The 26,804-nt window shown below is 53.3% G+C and overlaps 2 protein-coding genes across 7 annotated transcripts; one reads left to right on the forward strand and one right to left on the reverse strand.

Moving 5' to 3' along the window:
* Positions 1-1,980: 1,980 nt before the first annotated feature.
* Positions 1,981-8,857, forward strand: SYDE1 (synapse defective Rho GTPase homolog 1). 2 transcript variants are annotated; one of them, XM_033853767.2, is made up of 8 exons: positions 1,981-2,128; positions 3,693-4,034; positions 4,136-4,780; positions 4,959-5,173; positions 5,827-5,953; positions 6,167-6,327; positions 6,927-7,152; positions 7,454-8,857. In XM_033853767.2, the coding sequence occupies exons 1-8, from the start codon at positions 2,041-2,043 to the stop codon at positions 7,855-7,857; spliced, it is 2,208 nt and encodes a 735-aa protein (XP_033709658.1). In that variant the 5' UTR covers positions 1,981-2,040; the 3' UTR covers positions 7,858-8,857. The 2 variants fall into 2 exon arrangements, with proteins under 2 accessions (XP_033709658.1, XP_033709657.1); XM_033853766.2 differs by lacking the exon at positions 1,981-2,128 and having other exon boundaries at positions 2,294-4,034.
* Positions 8,857-19,137, reverse strand: ILVBL (ilvB acetolactate synthase like). Of its 5 annotated transcripts, none has more exons than XM_033853769.2 (16): positions 18,599-19,137; positions 17,916-18,060; positions 16,486-16,687; positions 16,237-16,364; positions 16,013-16,151; positions 15,813-15,924; positions 13,057-13,156; positions 12,825-12,922; positions 12,579-12,715; positions 11,462-11,596; positions 10,296-10,410; positions 10,037-10,206; positions 9,890-9,960; positions 9,736-9,807; positions 9,454-9,559; positions 8,857-9,324 (listed from the first exon to the last, which is right to left on the reverse strand). In XM_033853769.2, the coding sequence occupies exons 2-16, from the start codon at positions 18,048-18,050 to the stop codon at positions 9,146-9,148; spliced, it is 1,899 nt and encodes a 632-aa protein (XP_033709660.1). In that variant the 5' UTR covers positions 18,051-18,060; positions 18,599-19,137; the 3' UTR covers positions 8,857-9,145. The 5 variants fall into 5 exon arrangements, with proteins under 5 accessions (XP_033709660.1, XP_033709662.1, XP_033709659.1 ...); XM_033853771.2 differs by lacking the exons at positions 16,013-16,151; positions 18,599-19,137 and adding exons at positions 13,628-13,679; positions 18,348-18,592; XM_033853768.2 differs by lacking the exon at positions 18,599-19,137 and adding an exon at positions 18,348-18,592.
* Positions 19,138-26,804: the final 7,667 nt, after the last annotated feature.

Genomic DNA, 26,804 nt, shown 5'->3' on the forward strand with positions numbered 1-26,804 from the left:
GGAATCCCAGAAGGAGAGAAGAGAAAGGAACAGAAAGAATAGTTGAAGAAATAATGGCCCCAAAATTGCCCAACGTTGATGAAAGACATGAATCTACACATCCAAGAATCTCAATGATCTCAAAGTAGGATAAGCACAGAGATCTGCACCAAGACATATTATCACCACACACACGCAACCTCCTCTGTACAGGCCTCCATCACCTGGCACCTGATCTCCCACCTGAACATTCAGCAGTGAATAAGACAGAGAAGTATTACCTGGTCAGCCCCAGTCTGAACAAGGAGACAGATAAACTAACACAAATCACTGAACTATAAAGTTCAAGCTGTGGCAAGTGTTAGAAGAAATGAAACGCAGTGATGTAATAATGACTGGACAGTGGTAGGTGGTCAGGGAGGGGAGGGCCTCCCAAGGAAGTGCCATTGGACCTAAAGGATGAGAAAGAGGCAGCTTCAAATGAACTAGCGTTTTCCAGGCAGAGGGAACTGCAAGTGCAAAGGGACTGGGGCAGGAACAGTTTGATGTGAAGGAGAATCGGAGAGGAGGTCATGGTGGGCCATGAGGACAACAAAGGATATGAGGCCAGAAGTCTTGTTGTGGCTGGATTTTATTTGTGGGAATCTGGATTTTATTTTAGGTGGGGTGAGCAGTTATGGGAAGACTGTTCAGCAGGGATGTGCTATGATCTGATTTCAGGTTTTTAAGTCCACTCTGGGCACAGCATGGAGAATGGAATATAGGAGTGAGGCAGGTTAAATTTTCCAAAATGGCCACAATAATATCTCCCACCCCACATTCTCTTGCACAAAGAATGTTACAAGGTCACCTTGACACACCACCCATTGACAGAGGTGGAGTCTATGTTCCTGTCCCTCGAATCTGGTGCCGGAAGTAACACAGTGTGACATTCCAAGCTGGATCAGAAAAGATAATGTAGCTTCTGCCTTTTACTTTTTTTTTTTTTTTTTTTTTTGCGGTACACGGGCCTCTCACTGTTGTGGCCTCTCCCGTTGCAGAGCACAGTCTCTGGACGCGCAGGCTCAGTGGCCATGGCTCACAGGCCTAACCGCTCTGCGGCATGTGGGTTCTTCCCGGACCGGGGCACGAACCTGTGTCCCCTGCATCGGCAGGCGGACTCTCAACCACTGCGCCACCAGGGAAGCCCTGCCTTGTTCATTTTTGAAGCCCTGGGTGGCTATGTAAGAATCCCAACTACCCTGACTACTGACCTGCTAGGAGGAACCCAGTTCACACCAAGAGGCCTGTGGAGGTGCCCTAGTCCACAGCCCCTGCAGAGGTCCCAGCCCACACCTGGCATCAACTGCAAGTGAACATGCCTCCAGATGATTTTGGCCCCTCATTTGTTGAATCACCCCTAAGCCTCTAAGTCTTTCCAACTGAGGAGTAGAAACAATCAATGTCAGCTCTGCCCTGCCCCATTTCCTGACCACAGCATCTGTGAGCATCGTGAAACGGCTGTTTGGGATGGTTTGTTAAAGAGCAGTAGTAACTGGAATTGGGGGGAAAGGGGAGTGGAGAACTGAGTGGGGGAGGGAGGCACCAGAGTGGCATCCGGGAAACTAAGGAAGAGGGGGTGTCATCAAAACGAGTGGTGCCAGGGCTTGCACCAGGCTGGAGCAGTAGATGGGAGGAAAGAGAAGGGATTTGTTCAGGATGCATTTTGGAAGTAAACCCCAGAGAACTTCTGTAGGCGATCACCAACGGAGGGTGGATAAGAGGAAAGACTAGGGCCCAGATATTCAGAGCTGGAGCCCAGGAAGGTAGCACAGAGCCCCCGTTCCCTCCCCTTCCCGGCCCGGGCGACTGACTACATCTCCCAGCATCGCTCGCTCAGGCCGCGGGAAGGGGAAAAAAAAAAAAAAAAAAGTTTGGGCCAAGCATTCCCGGAATGCGCTTCCTGCTGGCGCGGGGCGGGGGGCGGGCAGGGAGGCCCGGGCGGGGCGGGGAGGGCGGGGAGGGCGGGGGGCGGCGCGGCCGGAGCCCGGGGCGCGCACTCCGCCCGGCCCGGGCCCCAGCATGGCCGAGCCGCTACTCAGGAAAACCTTCTCCCGCCTTCGGGGCCGGGAGAAACTTCCCCGGAAAAAGTCGGACGCGAAGGAGCGCGGTGAGAGGGGGAGGTGGGGAAGAAGGGGCGCCGAACCCCACCCGGCCTGGAAGCGGGTCCCGGGGCCCCAAGGATGGACAGGGGAAGCCCTGCGGAGCCCCCTGCGGGCCGGGGTTGGGGGCCGGGGCACGCAAAGGTCCTGAAAGTAACGGGCTGGGGGGAGAGGGGGCGCGGACCGTTATGTGCGCCTGGCCAGGGATGCCAGCGCTTCGGCTCCTTGGGAGGCCCGGGAGGGGGCCTCGCCCCTGACAGGAAATGGGGCCGAGGCAGAGCGCCTGGAGAGTGCAGGGGAGGAGGAGCTGGGAGGCCTAGAAACTGGGGCTTATTCAGGCCGGGCAGGGGACACCCTGAGCCCTGGAGACCTGGGATGGGAGATGGGAGCGTACTCCTGCAGAGGGAGAGAGGTGGTGCATCAATCATGGTGGCTAGCCCCCACCCTCTCTCACCTATTAACCAGTGACTGCAGCTACACCCAACCTTAGGCAGCCCCAAGAAACTGTCCCCTTTATACAGATGGGGAAACTGAGGCACGGAGCAGTTGGGTCATTTACCCAGTGCCAGGGAAGTGACTTAACAGCTCTGTGGACTATGCTACTAAATGAACCCAGAGAGAGAGTCCTGGGGAGTGGAAATCTGAAGTGACCAGAGGAGGGAGTCCTTAAAGAAACGGGCAGGACCTTAAAGAAGTCAGAGCTGCGTGGGACAGGAAGTCCCGGAAAGGAAGGAGTTAAAGGAGGGAGGGCAGAAGACTCCATGGATCTGACCTCCCCCCAGCCCTTCCCAAAGATTCCCAAGGTTCCCAGAGCAGAGAGAAGGGACAGGGGTGCCCATGCACAAACACACACAGGAAACAGCCCGGGATGTCACAGAGAGGAGGATGGAGCAGGAGGGGGAGGTCCCAAGGGGGAGGCATTGACGTGGGGGTCAGTCCTGGGCTGAGAGACGGTGGCAGGGGTTTGGAAGACAGGCAGGGAGGTGGGGAGTGACATGCTGCAGGTATGGGAGAACCCAGCAGGCACTCACTCACTGTCATGCCTGCTCCTGTCTTCCAAGCAGGCTAGGCAGCGTCCACTGTGGGCTATGCGCTTGACCAAGATATGAGTGCCTATGAAGTGCTCTCCATGTTGAGCTCCCCGAAGCCTCCCTGAAGGGCGGCATCAAATCCCCACATTTCACAGGAGGACACTGAGGCTCAGAGATGGAAAGTGACTTGCCCAAAGCCACCCAGTGAGAAGGGACAAGGGCAGGGCTCCATGCAGAGTAAACGAGAGGTGTAGGGAAGTAGAGTGGGGAATGCAGGGCCCAGGCCCAAAGAAACCCCACCAGACCTCTGAGGCTGGAGAGCAGAGGGACAGAGTCCTGTTTGGGATACCAGGGCCAGGGAGGTTGGGGAGGAGGCCGCGAGCTGGTAACAGATGAGACTGCTGGCCTGCAACCACCCATTCCAAATGAATGTGTGGAGTGTCAGTGCTGAGTGCATTCTCCTGCTGCGGGAAGAGCCCTGGGCCGGGACTGCTCTGGGAGCAGTGGGAGGCCAAGTCTCACACCCCTTGCTCTCTGCCAGGCTGCCCAGCCCAGCGCCCAGAGCCCAGTCCTCCAGAACCAGAGCCCCAGGCCCCGGAAGGATCCCAGGCTGGAGCAGAGGGGCCCCCCAGCCCCGAGGCATCTCGGAGCCCGGCTCGGGGTGCCTACCTGCAGAGCCTGGAGCCCAGCAGCCGCCGATGGGTGCTGGGCGGGGCCAAGCCACCAGATGAGGCCACCTTGGGGCCCGGGGCAGCTGGCAGTAGGGAGCCTGCTGGTGAGATCTGGTACAACCCCATCCCTGAGGAGGACCCCAGACTCCCGGCACCTAAGCTCCCAAGCCCACAGCCAGGCTCAGCTGAGCAGGAGAGCCTGGCCTCCCCAGGTGAGCACAAGCCTCACACCCCGGGACCCCCAAGATGACTACAAGCCTCACCCCCATCCCGAGCCCAGATTTCTGGACCCTGAGGTCTGCTCTCCCCATAGGCGCAGCCCCCGCCAGTCCCCCAACCAAAGCCTCCCGCACCAAGTCCCCAGGCCCGGCCAGGCGGCTCTCAATGAAGATGAAGAAGCTGCCCGAGCTGCGGCGCCGCCTGAGTCTGCGGAGCACCCGGGCTGGCCGAGAGCGTGAGCGAGCCGCCCCCGCGGGGTCCGTCATCAGCCGTTACCACCTGGACAGCAGCGTGGGGACCCCGGGGCGGGCGGCAGTGTCTGAGGGCGCACGGGGCCTGAGGGCCGGTTACCTCAGTGATGGCGACTCTCCTGAGCGCCCAGCGGGGCCCCCGTCGCCCACCGCCTTCCGCCCCTATGAGGTGGGCCCATCGGCCCGGACGCCCCCCACTGCACTCTGGGGCCGCCTCAGCCTGCACCTGTACGGGCTGGGGGGGCTGCGACCGGCACCTGGGGCCACTCCGCGAGACCTCTGCTGCCTGCTGCAGGTGGATGGGGTGGCCCGGGCCCGAACGGGGCCGCTGCGTGGGGGGCCAGACTTCCTGCGGCTGGACCACACCTTCCACCTGGAACTCGAGGCCGCGCGGCTGCTGCGGGCCCTGGTGCTGGCGTGGGACCCCGGCGTTCGGCGGCACCGGCCCTGCGCCCAGGGTACTGTGCTGCTGCCCACGGTTTTCCGAGGTAGGATGCGTGGCTGCAGGGGAGGAGGTGTAGGGCACAGGATTCAGCTCAGGGCTCCCTCCTTCCTCCAGAGTGCCCAGGGTACTAAGCCCAGGATGGGGCGTGGGTTGGAGTAGAGACCAGGGCACGGGAGCCTATGGGGGCAGACTAAACTCAGGAGGTCCCCCTGTGTCTTCAGGGTGCGAGGCCCAGCAGCTGGCTGTGCGCCTGGAGCCCCAAGGGCTGCTGTATGCCAAGCTGACCCTGTCGGAGCAACAGGAAGCACCAGGTACAGCTGAGCCCCGAGTCTTCGGGCTGCCCCTGCCACTGCTGGTGGAGCGGGAACAGTCCCCGGGCCAGGTGCCCCTCATCATCCAGAAGTGTGTTGGGCAGATCGAGCGCCGAGGGCTACGGGTAAGTCCCTCACCCCACCCTAGCTAGGCCCAAGACCTCAGAACATCTCCCCAGAACACCCAGGGTATGGAGGCCAGGCTTCCCCCTACCCCACCTGGGGAACTCCTGGCTCCAATCCCAGCCTAGACAAGGGCAGGAGCTCCGGCTCCCTCCAGACCCCTAGCACCTAGCCCAGAATTCATGGGTCATCTGTTCATTTAGTAACGTAGGATCCCAGCCGTTCTGGAGCTCAGAGTCTGATGGGGGAAAAGACATGACTCTAATAAATCACATATGTACAACTGTGGCTGGGATAAGAGCAAAGAAACTGGGAGAGCTTAAAGCAGGACCTGACCCACTGGTTGGGGTAGTCAAGGAAGGCTTTCCAGAGGAGGTGACAAGTAAGCTGAAAATGAGTCAGAGTTTCCTGAGTCAAAGGATGTTGGTGCCAGGACAAGTGATCCAGAGGGTCTACAGGGCCAGGCTGTCCAGGCAGCCAGGTGGGATCCCCAATGACAGGCGTCAGAGGAGCAGGAAGGCAGCCAGTGAAGCGACAGCCAGCCCCCAACCTCTCAGCCCATTGCCACTGTGATCTAGGCCTCTGGCCCTCACCCACAGGGCCCTGATCAGTCTGTGGCCCTGACAAGAGGACATCTCTCTGCTCCTGCCCCCAGGTAGTGGGGCTGTACCGTCTGTGTGGCTCAGCAGCCGTCAAGAAAGAGCTTCGAGATGCCTTTGAGCGGGACAGTGCAGCTGTCTGCCTCTCCGAGGACCTGTACCCTGATATCAATGTCATCACTGGTCAGCATGCCCCTTCTCTCTCCTGCCTGCTCCCCATTCAACCCTCACCTCAAGGCAGTCCCTGTGGTCCCTCTGGGACCTCACCCCTTCTGTTGGCCTTGTTTTCACCTTCCTGCACCTATCCTCCTCCTGTTCCCCTGCTCCCAGCCCCAGCTGAATCTCCAGCCTCAGAAACCAGGGGTGCCCTGACCAGAGTGGGCCCTGTATCCACAGGCATCCTCAAGGATTATCTGCGGGAGCTGCCTACCCCGCTCATCACCCAGCCCCTCTATCAGGTGGTGTTGGAGGCCATGGCCCGAGAGCCCCCAAGCAGGGCTCCTTCCAGCACTGAGGGCACCCGTGGGCTCCTCAGCTGCCTGCCAGATGTGGAGAGGGTGAGTTGGGCCTGGTGGGAGCAGACAAGACAGGGAGTGGGCTGACATCAGCAGAATGTTTCACCCATGCCTGGGCCTGTGATGGCCATGAATGTGTGGCATTGTTACAATTCTAGAAAATAGGTGCTATTAGTATCCCCACTTTATAGATATGGAAGCCAAAGCCCAGAGCAGTTGAGTGAGTTACTTAAGGTTTCACAGGCAGAATGTATCAAAAATACAGACTCTGAACACAGGTGTGTCAACCTACCATAAGGGAAGTTCCTGGCTGTGGTATCCTGGACAAGTCCCGACCCTCTCTGTGCCTCAATATCCTCATCTATAAAATGGGATTAATACCAGCCCTGCCTAGCACACAGAGGAGTAGGCTCAAGCCCAAGTTCTGCCATTTCAAAGTTGAGTTACCTTTCGCTTCGGTCTCCCCTCCAGCAAAATGGGATCATAATACTAATACCTAATGGTTAAGTCTTAGCTGGGTCATCACCCAGCTATGAGACCTTGAACCTCAGTTTCCCCATTCTGAACCGCCTTAGTCTCCCTCAGGAGCGACAGGGGACCGACTTTGCCCACCTCATGCTCTCCCAACCCTCTCCTCTCAGGCTACACTGACGCTTCTCCTGGACCACCTGCGCCTTGTCTCCTCCTTCCACGCCCACAACCGCATGACTCCGCAGAACCTGGCCGTTTGCTTCGGTCCTGTGCTGCTGCCGGCGCGCCAGGCACCCGCCAGGCCCCGCATCCGCAGCTCTGGCCCGGGCGTCTCGAATGCAGTGGACTTCAAGCGCCACATCGAGGTGCTGCACTACCTGCTGCAAGCCTGGCCAGGTGAGCTGGCCCTCGCCCCCGCCCCCGCGCCGCCGATCGTAGCCAGGCTGCCGCTACGATGCTTTCTCCAGTGGCCAATCAGAGTCTCGGGCTTCAGGCAAGCCGCGCCCCCTAGTCCGAGTAAGCTGGTACCTGGTTGCCTCAGCAACCAGTTCTAGCTCAGCCAGTGAAATCCTGATCCGGTCGAAGGCCTTGCCTTTCGACCGGCCAATCAGGGGCCTGGCTACCTAAGCAGCCAATCAGAGGTCTAGTCGCCACCGCTGGGCGTGACATCATCCAAGCCCTCCCTCTCCCTCCGCAGATCCGCGCAGGCCCCCAGAGGCTCCGGAGCTGGTCCCGTACCTGCGGCCCAAACGACAGCCGCCGCTGCACTTGCCGCTAGCGAGCCCCGAAGTGGTGACTCGGCCCCGCGGCCGGGGCGGCCCCGAGAGCCCGCCGAGCAACCGCTACGCCGGTGACTGGAGCGTTTGCGGGCGGGACTTCCTGCCTTGCGGGCGGGACTTCCTGTCCGGGCCGGACTACGACCACGTGACGGGCAGCGACAGCGAAGACGAGGACGAAGAGGCTGGCGAGCCGACGGTCGCCACCGACTTCGAAGACGACTTCGACGCTCCCTTCAACCCGCACCTGAACCTCAAAGACTTTGATGCCCTCATCATGGACCTGGAGAGAGAGCTCTCCAAGCAGATCAACGTGTGTCTGTGAGCCGGGCGGGGCCGGACCCCGATTACTAAGGCCGGGCTCCTGGTTGCTAAGGCGGTGCCCTAACGACCTAGGGGGACCAGACCTGTAGCTCAGGCCTAGCTCCTGGTTCCTGGGGAGTTGCCTAGTGACCAGCCAACCCATTGCTGACAATCATTCCTCGTTTCCAGTGCTCAACATTTGGGCACTGGGTGCGAAGGCCGGGGATTGGGAATTTTCGGGACCAGCTATTGTGGCCATCTTTTCTGAGTACCAAGGGCTTCTTCCCGGCTGCCAAAAGGCAGTTCTGCTTGCAGTGCTGGCTGGCCTCTCTTGCTTCCCCTTAGCCAGGGAAACGCCAGTTACTGTGAGCATCACCCTGGGATGGTGAGACACCCCCCCAGTTCAGTCCTCTTGCTGCTGCCAACCAAATCAGTATTAGCTTTGAGCACTGCACTCTGCTTCTCCCTCGGCGGGCCCAAGGACTATCATGAGGTACTGTTTGAGGCAGGGTGGGGGAAAGCCCCTATCCTGGGCTCTGGCTGGATAGGAGCAGCCTGAGGCTTATAGGAAAACAGCTGGTTTCCCCACTCTCTTTTCCGAGGAAAACCCCATAATTGCCTCAAACCAGCAAAAGTAGATAGCAGAGTATGGCCCTTCCCCTCCCCAATTCTTCCTCCCCATTCCTGAACAAATTGAGCACTTATAAGACCTCCCTTTTGGAGGGGCCCCACCTGAAGTGTCAGGCTGGGGGCATTTTGGTACGGAACATATTTATTGCCTCCGTGCGTGTGTGTCTGTGTGTGAGGACTAGTGTGCATGGACATGTCTAGAGCAGGCATGTGGGGCTCTTTCAGGGACCACAGAGCGGGGAAAGAGTTTGCAGTGCCCAGGCACCCTGAAATCTCCAGTAATGGTGCCTCAGTGAGCCCCAGAGTTCCAGTGGGAGAGTAGGGTCCCCTCCTGTCTCCTCCCTCTTTCCCTCACTTCCATCTTTGTGGACAATAAATCAGTATGCACAGGTTCTGGGATGAGTACTTGGGCCCACATGCACCAGAGGTGGTTTATTCAATGTGTAAGAGAGAAGGGGAGAAAGGACACAGCTGAGCCCACAAAGAAAAAGGCCCAAGGGCTCTCCAGTGCTGCCAAGGAGCCTCTCTGAGCTCTGAGCCCTCCAGCCCCTCCTTGTCCTCAGGGAGGGTTCTAGGGTCACTGGGCCTCATGGGATAGGCCCAGGGCAAGCAAGGATGAGAAACCAGCTTGGCACAGTCCAGGGGTGGGAAGAGAGCCAAGGGCACTGACCCATGAGGCCCTACACGGCAATGGAGCCATCTCGGAAGTCCGTCCTCCCGATGAGGATGTTGACCACAACTGGGTGGCCATCTTGGCACTGCTGCTGGGCATCGTGCAGCACCTTGACCACCTGATCCTCACTCTCTCGTGAAAGTAGCAAGCCCTGGGCTCCCAGCCCCATGGCCGCCTTGTGATAACCTAAAAGGGGAGATCAAGTCAGAATGATGGCAGAACCCAGCCTACCATGCAGCTAGCCCAGGAGAGGAACATACATTCAGCTGGGCCTGAAACAGCTTTCCCCCGTCCCACCCATTCCAGGCCCCTCACCCGTGTAAGCCAAGCCACAGGCCACATTGCTGCCCAGACAGGGCACCTGCTCCCGGGAAATCTGGGTCCAGCCAGCATCGTTCCCTATCAGAGCCATCACTGGGATCTGCAGGGAGAGGATGAGGCCAGGCCACAGCCTTCAGTCCCAGGGCTTGGCCAGCCACAGGTCAAAGACAGGGACAGGACCCCTGCGAGCCAAGCAGCCCCCTCCCCAGCCCACCCCACCCCTGATGACATCTCCCAGAACCCCAGGCTATGAGCTTCCCTTGGTCACCCGGTCACCTTGTGTCTGACGAAGGTGTCAAATTCGATGAGGCTGTAGCCAAAGGCTCCATCCCCAAACAGGCACCAGACCTGAGGGGGTACCAAGGATGGCTGGGGTGGCTCACAGCCCAGAAAGCGGCGAGCCTCCTGCCCCCAGCACACTCTGACTCACCTCGGCATCCGGCTGACACAGCTTGGCGCCAAGTGCAAATCCCGCACCAACCCCCAGAGTACCGAAGGCCCCTAGAAGAACCAAGAGCAGGTGGGTGTGAAGGGGCCCCGACGATGCAAGCTGCCCCAGGCATAGGCCCGCCCTTACCAGGATCGAGCCAGCGCAGGGGGCCACGGGGCTGCACCAGGTGGGCGGCTGTACCCACGAAGTCCCCACCATCGACCACCAGAATGGAGTTGTCGGGCAGAGTTTCCTCCACCAGCTGCAGTACCCGCACCGGGTTAAGGTGCTCGGCTACAGGCATCGATGCCTTCTCCCTGTGATGGAGGAACGCAGGTCAGCAGAGCCAGCGGCCTGGGCCCCCGGGAACCCGCAACCCCCCAGGTCCACTCTACCCAGCCCCCACCTAAAGGTCTGCTCCTTCTGTCGGTCAGCCTGCCGAAGCTCCTCTGCCCAGTCTGAGGCCCATGTCTGGCCCTGAAGGCCCTGTGCCAGCTTCACCATGAAGGAGCCCACGTCTCCTGGGGAAGGAAGAGGGTAGAGCTGCAGGGAGATGGCCTCCTCCTGCCCTTCAAGCACCAGAGGCCCAAAGACAGCAGGAAGCCAACAGGCATCTGCGCAGGAGGCAAAGAAGCAGGCCAGGGGGGTCCTAGCACAAAATGGGTGAAACACACCCCAGAGCCTGCCGGAACCAAGTCAGGGCAACAGGGGTGTGAGGGAGAGCAAGGCCAAAGAAGCTAGGTTTAGGGAGCACAAAGTGGGTTAGAAACTCACATCAGCCTCTGTCTCCTGCCTCCCCATCACACCCCAGATCAGGCAGTCCTGTCAATTCTGCCTCTGAAACACATCACTAAAAACACCTCCATCCTCCAAGCACATCTCTACAACCCAGGCATGCAGAGTGCTTGTACAATGAACAAATAAACAAGCCAGTGATGATGTACTTTTCCCCATCTCCATTTTAGAAATGATCACACAGGCTCAGCGAAGTTGAGTTTCTCCTCCCTCTCCATCCCCACTCCAGGCCTCATCGTTTCTGTCCTGCCCTAACAGGCCCCTTGCCTCCACCCGGTCCCCTCCAACTCGCTGCCCACCAGCTGCTACAGTGGATCTTCCCAAACATGAATGCAAATGGTGCCACTTCTCTGCTTGACACAAGTTGCCTCTCGCCTGCACCGCAGGGTAGAGTCAACGTCCTTGGAACGATGGGCAAAGCAGGGCCTGGAAAGGCCATGGAAGAGGACTGAACAGGGGTGGAGGAGCCACAACAGGACAAGAGAGACCTCGGGGCAGGTCCTAAGGGCAGCAGGCGACATGGGAGAGTACAGACAGGGGATGTGATCACACGCACATTCCCAGGCCTTCCCTCCAGTGCCCACCCTACCATTAGTTCATCCAGAAGCACCCCATCAGTCTAAGGACCAAATATGCGTCTCTGGCCGACTCGGGGCCCCCCCTGGGGCACGGTCCAGGCCTTGGTCACCAGCACCCAGCTCAAGCCAGCTGCAGCAGAGGCCAGGAGGAGAGGAACCGGAAAGAACACATATGTGTGGGGGGCTGCTAGGGGCTCACCCTGCACAGCCTCCTGGGGCTTCCAGAACATGTCTGAGTTCATCAACATCTCTTTCCGGTTACGGTTGACGATGATGATCTTGCTGCTGCGGCTGAGGACACGGCCATAGGACAGACGGAAGTCACACACCGTTCCTGGGGTAGGGGACAGAGTCTTGGTGGACAAAGGGCCAGCATCCTGGGGAGTACCCGCTACCTTACTTAATCCACCATGGTAGACTGAATGCATAAAGGTCTTCACCTCTCCCTGTACCAGTGTCACCTGCAATGAGACTTCGCAGCTCCCCACCCCATGAACCTAGGCTGGCCTCAGGACGTGCTTTGGCCCACAGAATGTGAGAGAAGTGATGGCATGCGTTCCTGAGGCCAGACCTCCAGAAGCCCTGCAGCTTCCACTCTCTCCCTCTCACATAAACTTGCTCCCCAAGCCCTGCATGTTTCTCAACATCCACCAAGTGAACAAGCCCAGGCTAGCCTGCTGGAGGATGAGAAACATGGAGGAGGAGGTAGGGGAGAGTGAAAGAACTCAGTTACCCCAGCTGAGGCCAAGCTAGCCCAGCCTACAGCCAACCAACCCCCAAGTTACAAGCCAGCCCAGCCTGGATCAGCACAGCTGCCTTCCCGCCTCTCTGAGCGCAGACTCAGGAATGAGCCCTACCAAAATGACAAAAACTACCCCCTAACCCCAGGGGGGTCTTGAGAAATGATACGTGCCTTTTAAGCCACTGAGTTCACGGTGGTTATTATACAACAATAGCTAACTGATACCACTATTATGTCTCTGGCAGGCTTCAAGCACTTTATGTAAAAATATATATGCTGTAGGTGTACGTGCTGTGTAAATGCTGTGTAACGCGTACAAATACAAACGCTGTACACAAAGTACCAAGGTGCCCGCTAGCTCTGTGTAAGGCTGGGTCACAGGACACAACTGCAACCTGGCGAGGGTTCACCTGAATTTCAGGTCCAGGGGAAGGGGGGTGGTGAGAGGTAGGAGGGTGGCTGATTATGAGAGTGGGGTGCCAGCCAGTACCTGACCAGGAGGGGCAGGGTTACACGATTAGGGAGGTGCCTAGTGGGAGGGAAAGGAAAGGGAGGGTGGGAGGATGAGGCCCACCTGCCAGGACCACAACATCTGCCTTCTTCAGGGCGGCGCTGCGGTTCTGCCGGATGTGAAGGGGGTGGCTCCGGCCCAGCAGTCCCCGCGCCATCCCGCCCAGGAAGCAGGGGACACCCAGGGTCTCCACAGCAACCCTAGGGGTCCAGGCAGAACAGAGGTGAGTGTGGCCAAGGGCCTGCCCCTCCTCACAGGGCCCCAGGGGACCAGGGATGTGACAGTAAGGGCAAGCCTGAGGCTTCTCACCGAAGTTTGTCTGAGGGTGTCGGAGGCAACAGGGCCTGGCTCCCGAGCAGCACAAGGGGCCTTTTGGCCCGGCTCAGGATCTCAACACAGCGCTGAACCTGGGGCAAGAGGTGGGGCTCAAATAGCCACCCCTGAGTCACCATCAGCCCCCAAGATCACAGCCCCAGTACTGGGTCAGAGAGAAGCGACACAGCAGGTGGGGGTCCCTGGCCAGGGCACAGAGGCAATTCACCTGCTGAGGGGAAGCCTGAGGGATGTCCAGAGGCAGAGGCCCCTCAGGCTGAGGCTCCCAGGCTCCTGCAAAGAGGTTGGCCAGGTAATTCTCTAAGTACCTGCGAAGGGGAGAGGAAGAGTCAGTTACCAGGAGTCATACCAGGGTTCCAGAAGCTGAAGGAGGAGAAGGACCAGGAAAGGGACCAGGAAGGCAGTAGGACAGGAACAGAGGTACAAAAGCAACAGCCCAGGGACAGACAGACCCCAGTGGCTGAGTGCCCAGTGGCCTGTTTCCCCTCAGAAGGTTCTGGTGACCATCCCAACCTGACACAGACCCTCAAAACCAAGTGCCACCGGCGTGGAGTGCCAGAATCAGGGGCCATGGCTGCGGGGTCAGATGGAGGTGGGCTTGAGTCTGGCTCTGCTGCTTCCTGTGTGACTGTGGGTGAGTGACCCAACTTTTCTGAGCTTCCTCCTCTGAAAAATGTAAAAGGGAACATCTCTCCCAAGGTTCAGTGATCTAGCCACTCAGGATATAAAGCACATTGCAAAACACTCGATTAATTGGAGTTATTAAAAATCGTCCGTACCCTTGCCTTTCTCTGGCTTCTGATGTCTCCTTACTCATTGGGTCACAGGGCCCTGGAGACACAAAGATAAATCCCGCTCAGCCCTGCCCTCAAGGACACCCAATCCAGCCAAAAATACACATGTGGGCATCAGCCGGCTAGAATTAGTCAGAGCCTGAAGCTTCTGTTTCTCTTTCGAGGAGGAGTAAAGATCGCAGAAAATGAGAAGAGACCAAGGATGGAACCATGGGGAACCCTAACATGGAAAGAAAAGGCAAGGCACTAGCCAGCCTTGCAGGGGGCTAGTTCCCTAATCATGTCGGAGGAAGGTTGGGAGACACCTTGCCTTACGCTTGGTGTGACACTGGACTCAGCCCTATTCTTATTTAAGATAATAATGGTTAATTCCTTTATACTTCAGCATATGCTTTGCACTGTCAAAATAATCTCATTTCATTCATCACAGAATCTCAGTCTAGAGAGAAAAGGCAACGTTGGTCCATCTTACAGATGAGGAAGCTGACGTCATATATTTAATCACAATATGTGTAAGTCAAATCATTATGCTGTAACCCTTAAACTTACACAGTGCTGTATGTCAATTATATCTCAATAAAACTGGAAGAAAAAAAAAAGGTTTAATCATTTGTTCAAGGTTAACACAGCTAGTTAGTGGCAGTCCTGGGATTCGAACCCATCTCTCTGGACTTTCATTTCACTCATTATAGATGGAACACAGCTCTGTGGATAAAGCATTGAAGGTTCCTCCGGGCTGAATCCCAGTGCGCCATTAACAAACTGGACAACTTCATGCAAGTCATTCAGCTGCCTTGGGTCTCAGTTACCTAATCTATGAAATGGGCATAATAATACCTCTGAGTCTTAACTCAAAGGGTTGTTATAAAAGACATGTGAGTAAACCTGCTACTCCTTGAGCTGGCCCTCGAGGTGCTTCTCACACGCCCATGTGCAGGGACCTGTCTGTCCTGTTCATGCCCATCCAGGTACCTAGCACATAGCAGCACTCGCTAAATATTTGGAGGGGGAATGGAAGGCAGAGGGGCAAGGACAGGCAAATGCAAGGGACAGAGGGCAAAGAGGAGGAGGAGGAGGAAAATCGATTCTCCTTTCTTTTTTTTATTTTTTTTTTTGCGGTACGCGGGCCTCTCACTGTTGTGGCCTCCCCCGTTGTGGAGCATAGGCTCCGGACGCGCAGGCTCAGTGGCCATGGCTCACGGGCCCAGCCGCTCCGCAGCATGTGGGATCTTCCCAGACCGGGGCACGAACCCGTGTCCCCTGCATCGGCAGGCGGACTCTCAACCACTGCACCACCAGGGAAGCCCTGATTCTCCTTTCTGCACCCTGTTTCAGCCAGGCCTACCTCAGTGGTGACCAAAAATGGATCCTTTTCATGTACCTCTGCTAGGGCTATGCCCCTACTTAGAACCCTTTTTATCCCGTCAACAGAAAGAAACTCCCCCTTGAAACTTGTAGCTCTTCCAGGAAAACCTTCAAGCTTGTCCCAGGCCAGCCCCACTGACCTGCTCTCTCCAACATCCTGGCCACTCACCACTCAGAAGTCCCATAGTGGTCCCAGACTGAGCTGTGCCCATGTCATGGGCCCATAGGGACACATTGTTCCCTTATCCTGGCCTGCTGGAGGTCCAGGCACTCATATGTGATCCATCCAGATGTATCCCACAGCTACCACCCAGATTCCAGACCACCATCATCTCTCATCCCAGTGACCACCACACCTCCTCCCTGGCTTCCCAGCTTCCACCTGACCCGAAAGTCCACACTCCAGCAATAGCCAGAGGGAACATAATAAAAACCCAAGCCAGGGTATCCCGTGCCAATGCTTAAGGCCCTGCAGTGCCTCTCAATGGACCTCAAATTAAAAACAAAGTCCCAGGTCTGCCAAGTGGCTCCTGCTGGTGCTCTGAGCTCAGTCTCTGCCCCTCTCCCCTTTGCTCACCTGCTGCCACCACATGGGCCACTTTGCTTTCCCAACCCACCAACTTCATTCCTGCCTCAGCACACGTGCATATTCTATTTCCTCTACCTGGAATGCTCTTCCCACGGCTGGCTCCTCTCAACTGATGTGCAAATCAATGAATGAGTCAAAGGAGAGATGGGTGCTAGCAGGAGGTTGCAGGAGAAGCCAGAGGATAGGGGAGGGTATGGTAGGAGTTGGGCTACTTACCAGGAGACCCCTTGACCCACGAGGCCCTTGGGCGGCTTAGCTGGCACCATCTCCTTCTGAACCATGAAGTAGGGGTACAGCACATCGATAGGCAGTTCCACAAACACCGGGCCTGCATGGACAGGGAGAGCGCTGAGTCTGCTGTGTCTCCCAGCCCCCAGGCCCTAGGGCCTGACCACTGCCCAGCCCCCGCCCCGCACCTGGGGTGCCCGACTGAGCAGCAGCCATCGCGGCCCTCAGGGTGGGGATGATCTCCCGCACCCTCTGCACAGAAGCACAAAACTTGCAGAGTGGCCGGAACAGGGACATCTGATCAATAGCCTGGAGTGCGCCCCGGTTCTGGTGGAGACAGGAGTCCAGGGAGTCAACACGTGAGAACTTCCAGGTTCCCTGGGGCCCCTGCCACCCCTCAAGAAGAGGGTACCTGCAGCAGGGTGCTGGCAGCCCCACCCAGAAGCAGGACTGGGGACTGGGCTATCTGGGCATTCTTCACCGCAGTCACTGTGTTGGTGAGGCCGGGGCCCGCTGTCACCGCCACCACGCCCACTGTCCCTGAAACACAAACCGTGTCACAGCTGTGTCCACCCTCCTGGCCAGCCCCCCATCAAAAAACCCTGCCCCTCAAAGACATCCCAGTCTCACCAGCCCCTAGCCCTCTCCACTCTGCCCTCACCGGTCAGGCGGGCCACAGCATCAGCTGCAAAGACGGCTGTGACTTCGTGGCGGGTGTCCACCACGCGGATACCCAGCTTCTCACAGGCCACCAGCAGTGGGGAAATGTGCCCGCCGACCAGCGTGAAAAGGAACCGCACGCCATGGGCCCTCAGCACGGCTGCCACATTCTCCCCACCATGCCGGATGCTTGCCTTGTCCACCTGGGCCCGAAAAGGGGGAGAAGCGAGATTGTCAAGGACCAGGGCACGGGCACCAGGGCAGGTGGGAAGAGGGACAATCCCCCTCCCCCAGGAAGGAGGGCAGGGTCGGAGGGCAGGGGAAGCTTGGTGTTGCTTAGGCACATATTACACTATACACCTGGCTCAGAGTAGGACATATCATCTTATCAGATCCTCCTGACGTTATATCCTTTTACAACTACAGAGGTCAAGACTCCTGAGCAAGACTCAAAGTCCCATAGAACCAATGCTCTTAAAGCCCCCCACTCTGTAACACTGCCCGCCTCAGGGATGGTGGAGCAAGCAGGAAGAGAGGTTAGGGAAGGTCGATCCACAGAACCCAAGGGAGTTTGGCCAGGGGCCATCTGCTGGGACTCCAGCACGGCCTGCTCTCCAGTATCAGGGCATCTTACTTAATGTGACTGCTGACTCCAGCCTACCAGACTCCCTCCTACTCACTGGGCCCAGTTAACAGGCCGCCAGCCGCCACGTGCCTGACATGGGAGCAGCCTGCTGACACAGACAGTGCTTCTGCACAGCAACGCACACCAGAGGCCTTTGCCTTAAATCTCCACAAATCCTCAAGTTGCTGCTGGTTAGGAGAGGAAGGACTGGGGAGAGGGTCTGGGGAAGGGGTAAATTTCTGAGAGAGAAGGCAAGTAGTTCAGAGCAAGGTCTGTGGGGTCAGCTCTTCCCCAAACAGGTCTCCTAACACAAGCTATCACACAACCTCTCTGAGCCTCGGTTTCCTCTTGTGGAAAATGAAGACAGAAACAAGAGTATCTATTCCGGAATGTATTGGGTACGTGGGAAAATCCTTCTGAAGCGCTGAGCTCAGCAGACAGCAACTGTCACAAAAGAGTCACAGCCGTCCACGTCCTCTGGTGCCTGCTCTCTGCACTCTGACCCCATCGCGTTACGGAGCACTGCTCCGTGAAAAGGGCTCGAGGCCCCTGAGGAAGGAGGTGGGCGGGGGGTTGAGTGCCCAGGCAGGTGTAGCCTCCCTGTGACCTCTTCCTAGAGGCAAAGTCCAGAGCCCCGTAAGCAGCTCAGCAACAGCGACAGGATACTGGAAAGAATCTCCCGACCAGTCCCTCTGGATTAACCGGACCTCACTCTCCCCGCCTATAAAATGGGTTAGCTGGAAAGAACGCTGGAAGTCCACTCCTTTGGCTGCCCCCGGCCCGTCTCCCTTGTATTTCCCCTGAACCTTGTGCATCAATTGATAGAAGAGCCCCAGGCGGTGAGCGGCGCCCAGCAAGGCGGCCACTAGCGTCGCGAAACCCAGGAGCAGGAAAGAGGGGAAGAAGCCCCCAGCAGGGGCGGCAGCCGCGGGCGTCTCCATGAGATGGCACCTAAGGGAGAAAGGGCAGGGCTAGGACGTTGGCGCGACAATTAAATTATCCAGAAGAAGGCACGCCCCCTCTCCCAGCCCAGATCCCGGGCCACGCCCCTTGGCACGAGTTTCTGCGCGGCCACGCCCCTTACACCCCCAGGCTCCGGACCAGGCCAAAACTCTCAGGGACCTGGCCACACCTCTTACAACGCCAGCCCACCCCCCTTACGTCACCACAACCACCTAACGAGGTCACCACAGGTCAATGCGGCGACAAAGCCTCAAGATAGCTATTTTCCTACTTACCTACTTCTCAAAGGATCGGTGGGAAGCCCCGCCTCTCTTTGACATCAAGGACCCGAATCTCAGCCCTAGTGGTGAGCCCACCCCACGTCTACGCCCCCAAGTTACCGTGCACGACCCTCTCCACAAGCCAGGCCCCTCCCCTCTAGCGAGAGCCCGGGCCCGAGCCTGTCCCCCGACCCCAGGCCTCGAGTCGAGGTCAGGTTGCATCGGGATGCTTCTCCAACCCCCGGGGCATTTTAACCTTCACCTACAGGAAATGGCGCTAACTCCAGAGGAATTCCGCTCCCTTCGTGTCACGTGAACAGGCGCGCGGCTTGAACAGGCTGGGCCGGACAGCTGTGGCCTTGCCCCTTTTGCCCACTTGGATCCGGGGCGCCCTGTAGTCCGGCCCGACGCGCGTGCGCTCAGCTTCAGGGCACCTCCTATAAGAGCCCTGTCTCTACTGGCCGCCCGTTGCACAAGCTCCGCCCTCCCTCGCTTCCCATTGGCTCTCACTGCAGGCCTCACGCTTTTTTTTTCAAGAGGCCACGCCCCTCTGCGGCTTCCAGTCGCCGGGAGTTTGGCGCGATCCACCTTCCTCGGCCTTCCATTGGCCCAGCATTGCAGGCCCACAGGTTCCGGGCCTTCCGAGCCCAGCCTGCTTTCCACACCGGGCGTGCTGTACGCCCCTTCACGTTGGCCGAGCATGGACGATTTCGGACCTCCTGCCCAGTGTCCACCATCCGGGACTCTCACCCCAAACAAACCCTGCCCCTCGCTCTAGCTCCAGGCCCTGCCTCCCATCCCACCGCAATTCAGTGAAGGCAGAGGCCCGCCCCCTCTCCCCTATCCGCGCCTACGCTGTTGCCTCTACCCTTGTAAGCCCTGCCCACTTCCCCGGACGCTTGGAGTTTTTCTGCTTCCGGTGCAAGCGAATGGGCCCTCTGAGTGGTACCCGGTTCCAACCAGGGCTTCACCACGTTGCAGCCGTCTGGCATCTGGGAAATGATCTCCGCATCAGTACAGGGGGAGTAATTCTGGTCCCGAGCGCCCTACTTCCCTCCAAGACTGACTTCCATCCCTTGTCAACTTCTGGGATTTCCTTCCAAGGATTCCACCCCATCGTTAATTTTATTTTATATTGAATCATTCCTAGGTTTTCATTTCACCCATTAAAAAGAAAAAAAAAACCTCCGATGGCCCCACATTCTCCACTTGTGACTGTCCATTTGCTCCTTTTTTTAGCAAAATCCAGCTATACTTAACTGTCTCCGTAAGCTCTTCTCCTATTCTTGAACCCACTCCAAACAGGCTCTTACCCGCCTCTCTATAAGAGCTGCTCCGGATTATTCCAACAGTCTCCAAACCAGTCCCTCTCCCCACTGTCTCTCACCTACCTGCTCAACCCCACCCTCCTTGCCAATATGAACAGGATAAAATGCAAATGTCCTAGAAGGGCCTTCTGGGCCCAATTAAACTTCCAGAGCCAATAATGAAATAGTGATTATCTTATGTCAAGCACTTACTATGTGCAAGCGCTGTTCCATGCCCTTTTGACATATGAACTCATTTGATCCTCACAACAGCTCTGGAAGGGAGGTGTATTAGCAATATCCCCATTTTATAGATGCTGAAACTGAAGCACAGGGAGGTTAAGGAACTGACCCAAGGTTGCACAGCTTGTAAGTGATAGAGGCAGAATGTGAACTCAAGCAGTGCTGCCTGGGCCTCCAGACTGGAAACACTTCAAGAATGGGCCTGTGCTTCAACCACATGGCTCCCTCATGCCTATCACAGGGTGTCGTTTTGGGGACCCACCCAGATACCACTGTGGTTATGTTGAATTTTATTCTAAGTGAGCTGGGAAACCAGAAGGGGTTTTGAATAATCTAAGTCACACAAAACCTGCACATGATTGTTCATAGCGGCTTTATATGTAATAGCCAAAAACTGGAGAAACCAAAATGCCCCTCAGTAGGTGGTTACAAAAACCGTGGTCCATCCATACCATAGAACACTGCCCAGCAATAAAAGAACAAAATATGGTAACACAATAACTTGGATGAGTCTCAAACAGTTATGCTCAGAGAACCAATTGGTGGTTGTCAGAGGCAGGGGGTGAGGGGTGGAGGAAACGGATGAAGGTAGTCAAAAGGTACAAACTTCTAGTTATGAGATGAGTAAATCCTGGGTATGTAAGGTACAGCGTAGTAACTACAGTTAACAATACTGTATTGTATATTTGAAAGTTGCTAAGAGAGTAGATCTTAAAGGTTCTTATCACAAGAAAAACAGTTTATAACCATGTAAAGTGATGAATGTTAACTAAACATACTGTGGTGATCATTTCACAATAAATACAAATAATAAATCATTATGTTGTATAACTTAAACTTATACAATATCATATGTCAATTATATCTCAATAGAACTTGGCGGGGGAGGAAGTTCCCTGGCTGTCCAGTGGTTAGGACTCTGTGCTTTCACTGCCGAGGGCCCAGGTTCAAAAACTGGTCAGGGAACTAAGATCCCACAAGCTGCGTGACATGACCAAAAAAAAAAAAAAAAAAAAAAAACTTAAGGGGAAAAGCATTCTCTACGCACAAGCTCAAAAAAAATTATGCTAAATTGCTAAAAAAAAAAAAATTATGCTGAGTGAAAGAAGCCAGTCTCAAAAGGTTACATATTGTGTGACTCCATTGATATGATAATCTCCAAGTGACAAAACCATCGTGTAGGAGGACAGATCAATGGTTGCCAGGGGGGTACGGAAAGTGTGACATATGGACATACGGAAAGTGTGACATATAGCATGAGGAATTTTGAGGGGTGATGGAGCTGTTCTGTATCCAGATTGTAGTGGTGGTTGCATGTGTTAAAATTCATTGAACTGTACACTAAAAAATCTGTTTTACTGTAGGATGCTTTAAAAATAAAATTATACATGTAACTTCATACATATGTGTGTATATAGACAGATATTATACACACTCACACTATGTAAATAAAAAAAATTTTTTTTGGCCGCACCATGCAGCATGCGGGATGTGGGATCTTAGTTCCCCGACCAGGGATTGAACCCGGGCCCTTGGCAGTGGAAGTGTGGAGCCCTAACCACTGGACAGCTAGGGAATTCCCAATAAATAAATAAAGCTAGTGTATTTAAAAGATACACTAGGACCAAACTGAAATTTTTCCTTGAAGTAATCATCAACCTTCAAAGAGAACTGAGAAAGGGAATAAATTTCTGCCTGTGCAATTCAAAGGTTTCTTTCATGCCACCTGCAGGATATGTTACTGTTAAGAGCTTCACATTTTGGGAAACAGTGAACTTACCAGACCTTTCCTCATCAATCCTCATATTTATGAGTTTCAGAGAAAGCACAGGGTCTAAAAATGTCAAAGAGGGAAAAAACCATGTGTCATGGTTTAATGACCTTCGTTTAATGACCTCTGAGACACAGAGAAGGAAAGGGACCTTCCCACGTCTCAGCAAGTGGTTCAAAGCTAAACTGGAACCCAGAGCTCCAGACCCCCTGGTTCAGTGGGCATGAGGGGCCTGTGTTTCTAAGCACTCTTACAGCCTTTAAGAAGGAGCCCAAGGCACCAGGCTCCTTCTAAACTGTGATGCAAGGCCGCAGTCCTTGCTTCCATCTCCTTGAACCAAAGACAGCGCCACCTGGGCGGCTAGTCATCCTCACCAGGCAGGTAAAACTGTGAGTCTTGCAGAGCTGACTGTGTTTACTGAGTCTATAGCCTTCTGGGAAGTGGTTAGGAAAAGCCGGATTATTTGTTATATTTGTTTGCTACTTCTTGCCACTGTCGTTAAAGAGAGAGATGTACGGAGGCAAGCAGAGGTAGCAGGGACTCTAACAATATTGAGGTAGTCTCTCTCCATGCAGACTACAATTTAAATCGACTGAGTCTGGTGATTTGGGGGGTTCAAAGGGAAGCAGCGATACAAAGTGGCCCTGAGGAGGCAGTTATAGCAAGAGATTAACCATTTCTCAGCATCCTTGAGAGAATGCCAAGGTCCAATCAAGTATAGAAGCCAGGAAATAAATGAGGGCATCATTCGGGTTTAAGAACTACGCCAGGTGGATGAACCTTGAGGACATGATGCTCATTGAAAGACAGATACTGTTATCATTCCACTTCTATGAGCCATTTAGAGTAGTCAACTTCATAAAGAAAAGACAGTAGAATGGTGGCTGCCAAAGGCTGGTGGGGGGCAGGGGGTGGTGAGGAATGAGGAGTTAGTGTTTCCTGGAGACAGAGTTTCAGTTTTATGAGACGAAGAGTTCTGGAGATGGATGGTGGGGGTGGTGGCACAACATTCTGAATGCACTTAATACCACTGAACTAACATACATTTCAAAGTAGTTAAGATGATCAGTTTTATGTTGTATGTATTTTGCCACAGTTTAAAAAATGAAAAGAAAAAAAAAGAGCCATGCCAGCGGAAATCTTTGGCTGTGGTTACTTGCCCATTTAACTGCCTGAAGAAAAAAAGACCAGACACCTACTAAATTTTTGAGAGAAACTATGAGCTTGGCCTGCAAAAGATCTCTGGCATATAAAACAATGCCCCAGGGAGTTCCCTGGCGGTCCAGTGGTTAGGATTCAGCACTTTCACTGTGGGCCTGGGAACTAAGATCCTGCAAGCCTCGAGGTGAAGCCAAAAACAACAACAACCAAACGAAAACAATGCCCCAAGTTTGTACCATGAGGTCCTTAAAATCATACCACAGGAAATGGAATGAGAAAGCTTCAGAAGTGGTGATGGGGAAGAGAGGCCAGTGAGGAACCTCCCAGAGGATACAGCCAAGGACCATGGGCAAAGACCATTACTCTCAGCAATGGCAGTCTTCACAATTCCTGCCTAACTAAATATTTTAATTGCTAAATTCAGTGATTTCTGTGGGCTTCCCATGCTTCCACTGAGGTTTTTGGTTTACTATGGCTTTAACATTTATTTTGCATGTAGATTGGAAGTTTTTTTTTCAAGTCTGTGGGTCACCAGCCACAAGAAGCCATTCCAGGGCTCGAAGAACAGTGTGAATTAGATGCTGTGAATGATTGACTCATCAGGCTATGACCTCGGAGAGGATACTCTATATATGAGGAGTGCGTGGTTGTGGTATGACACTGAGTAGAGGGGCACCAGTCCTTCTGGTTCTGCCTAGGAAGATGCCTTCAGGTGTTTCAGCACCAAGATATTTACAAGACAAAGAAATCCTTCTCTTGCTAATACTGCCTGCCTCTCATAGCATAACTTTTTAAATTGTAATTGGGGCAAAATACACATACCATAAAATTTACCACTGTGACCATTTTTAAGTGTGCAGTTCAGTGGTTGCTAGGTATATTCACATTGTCGTGCAACTATCACCACCATCCATCCCCAGAACTTTTTCATCCTGCAAAACTGAAACTTCATAGTCATTAAACAACTCTCCATTCTCCCTCTCCCGGCTCCAGCCCCTGGTAATCACTGTTCTACTTTCTGTCTCTATGAATTTGATCTCTCTAGTTACCTCATATACACAGAATCCTACAATATTTGTCCTTTTTTGTCTGGCTTATTTCATTCAGCATAGTGGCCTCGAGATTCATCCATGTTGTAGCATTTGTCAGACTGTCCTTTTTTAAGGCTGTATAATATTTCATTGTGTGTATCTACCACGTTTTGATTATCCATTCATTTGTCAGTGGGTTCTTGGGATGCTTCTACCTTTTGGCTACTGTGAATAGTGCTGCTATGAACATGAGTGTACAAATGCTTTCAATTCTTTTTTTTTAAGATTTATTTATTATTTGTTTATTGACTTTATTTATTTTTGGCTGTGTCGGGTCTTAGCTGCAGCATGCAGGATCTTCGTGGAGGCATGTGGGATCTTTCATTGTGGTGTACAGGCTTTCTCTTCTCTAGTTGTAACATGTAGGCTCCAGGGCACATGGGCTCTGTAGTCGTGGTGTGCAGGTTCCAGAATACATGGGCTCTGTAGTTTGCAGCTCACAGGCTCTAGCTGAGGCACACGAGCTCAGTAGTTGTGGCATGCGGGCCTAGTTGCCCTGCCGCATGTGGGATCTTAGTTCCCTAACCAGGGATTGAACCCACGTCCCCTGCATTGTAAGGTGGATTCTTTACCACTGGGTCACCAGGGAAGTCCCTCAGTTCTCTTCTATATATACCCAGAAGTCAACTTGCTAGATCATATGGTAATTTTATTTTTCATTTTTAATCTTTTGAGGAATCACCATACCATTTTCCATAGCAACTGCACCATTTTATAATTCCATCAACAGTGTGCAATTGTTCCAATTTCTCTACATCCTCACCAACACTTGTTATAATGGAAGCCTCATCACTAGTGTTTATCTTGCTCTTTTTTTCTAGTTTCTTGAGGTGTAAAGTTAGGTTACTGACCTGGGATCTTTCTTCTTTTTTAATGTAAGCGCTTACAGCTATGAATTTCCCTCTGAGCATAGCTTTTGCTGAATCCCACAAGATTTGGTATGTTGTGCGTTCATTTTCATTTATTTTAAGTATATTCCAATCTAACTTGTAATTTCTTCTTTCACCTATTGGTCAAAGGTGTGTTGTTTAATTTCTATATATTTGTAAAGTGTCCAGTTTTCCTCCTGTTACTCATTTCTTATTTCATTCCATTGTGGTCAGAGAAGATACTTTGGATGATTTCAATCCATCATCTGTGCTTAATTAAACAGAAGTGAACTACTAAACTACAAAACTCACTTCACATCTATTAGGATGGCTAAACTCTTCAAAACCAGAAAATAACAAGTGTTGACAAAGATGTGGAGAAATTAGAACTCTAGTACACTACTGGTGGGAATGTAAAATAGTGCAGCCACTATGAAAAACAATTTGGTGATTCCTCAAAAAGTTAAACAGAATTACCTTATGATCCAGCAATTCCACTCCTAGTTACATACCCAAAGGGATCGAAAACAAGGACTCAATCAGATACGTATACACAAGTGTTCATAGCAGCACTATTCACAGTAGCCAAAATGTGGAAACAACCCAAGTGTCCATCAACAGATGAATGGATAAACAAAAAGTATATATATCCATGTGAATAACATGGAATATTATTCAGCCATAGACAGGAATGAAGTTCTGATATGTGCTACAACATGGATGCTCCTTCAAAACGTTATGCTAAGTGAAATAAGCCAGACACAATAGGACAAGTATTCTATGATTCCACTTACATGAAACATGTAGAATAGGCATATTCATAGTGACAGAAAGTAAGTTAGATGTTACCAGGGATGGGGAGGATGGGGGAATGAAGAGTCATTACTTAAAGGGCACACAATTTCAATTTAGGAGGATGAAAAAAGTTTTGGAAAGAGATGGTGGTGATGGTTGCACAAACTTGTGGATGTAATTAATGCCCCTGAGTTGTACACTTAAAAATGATTAAATAGTAGAAATTCATCTCATGTTCTTGTAAGTGGCTAACCATTATCCTTAATTTTGAAGACAAAAATGGTGGTAATTTGAAACTGAGCTTCAAAATTTTAAAAAGGAGATGGAAGAACTTAAAACAGCTTGATGCCATTTTCAAAAAGAATAAAGCAAACTAAATAATATTAACAGTTCTTATCCATTCATTCAATCAACAAATATTTGTCAGCTGAATCCAAAATACCAGGCTCCATGCTATGCCCTGTAAACACACGTTATTTTTGGACCTTACACTGTAGTGAGGGGTTGTACGAAGACCTTACACTGTCTAAAGGAGACAAACAATAGATAATAAGGTCATTTTAGTTAGTGATAAATACTTGGAAAAAATAGTATCAAGAGACTGAGAAGACAAGCCACAGACTGGGAGAAAATATTTGCAAAAGATGTATCTCATAAAGGACTGTTATCCAAAATATACAAAGAATTCATAAAGTTCAACAATAAGAAGAAAATTTTAAAAGGATAAAAAGTTTTGTTATATATATTTCACTACAATAAAAAAAATTTTAATTCTTCCTTTTTTCTTTCTTTCCCCATCATATACCAAAGAAATAAAAGACCCAAGGGGGAGAGAGGTGGCCAACAATCGTGAAAACATCATTTAAGTGTGACAGGAAAAATAAAGGCAGCCTTTGGTTGGTAACATTCATTCTCCCCACACACACACCCCAAAAAAAGGGAACTACTTCTGAGCGAGACAAAATAAAAGGATGCTGGACCGGGTGCCAACCCCTGTTCACTGCTAGGTAAAGCACTGCCCGCCAGCACCGGGTAGGGCCAGGGCCGCCCTCCACTAGTGACCATCATGCGCTGCAGACCGCCTTGCAACCCAGCAGAGTCAAAGAAGTGAAAACGAAGGGTAAGGGCAGGCTTTATGGAGTTCATGCTGGGTCTCAGGCACTCTTTGTAAATTGCCGCCCCCAGGCTACTTCATTTAAGGTTATGGGAGTGGCCCTTGTTTTCCAGGTGGGGGA

The sequence above is a fragment of the Tursiops truncatus genome, chromosome 3 (genome assembly GCF_011762595.2).
Source record: "Tursiops truncatus isolate mTurTru1 chromosome 3, mTurTru1.mat.Y, whole genome shotgun sequence".
NCBI lineage: Eukaryota > Metazoa > Chordata > Mammalia > Artiodactyla > Delphinidae > Tursiops > Tursiops truncatus.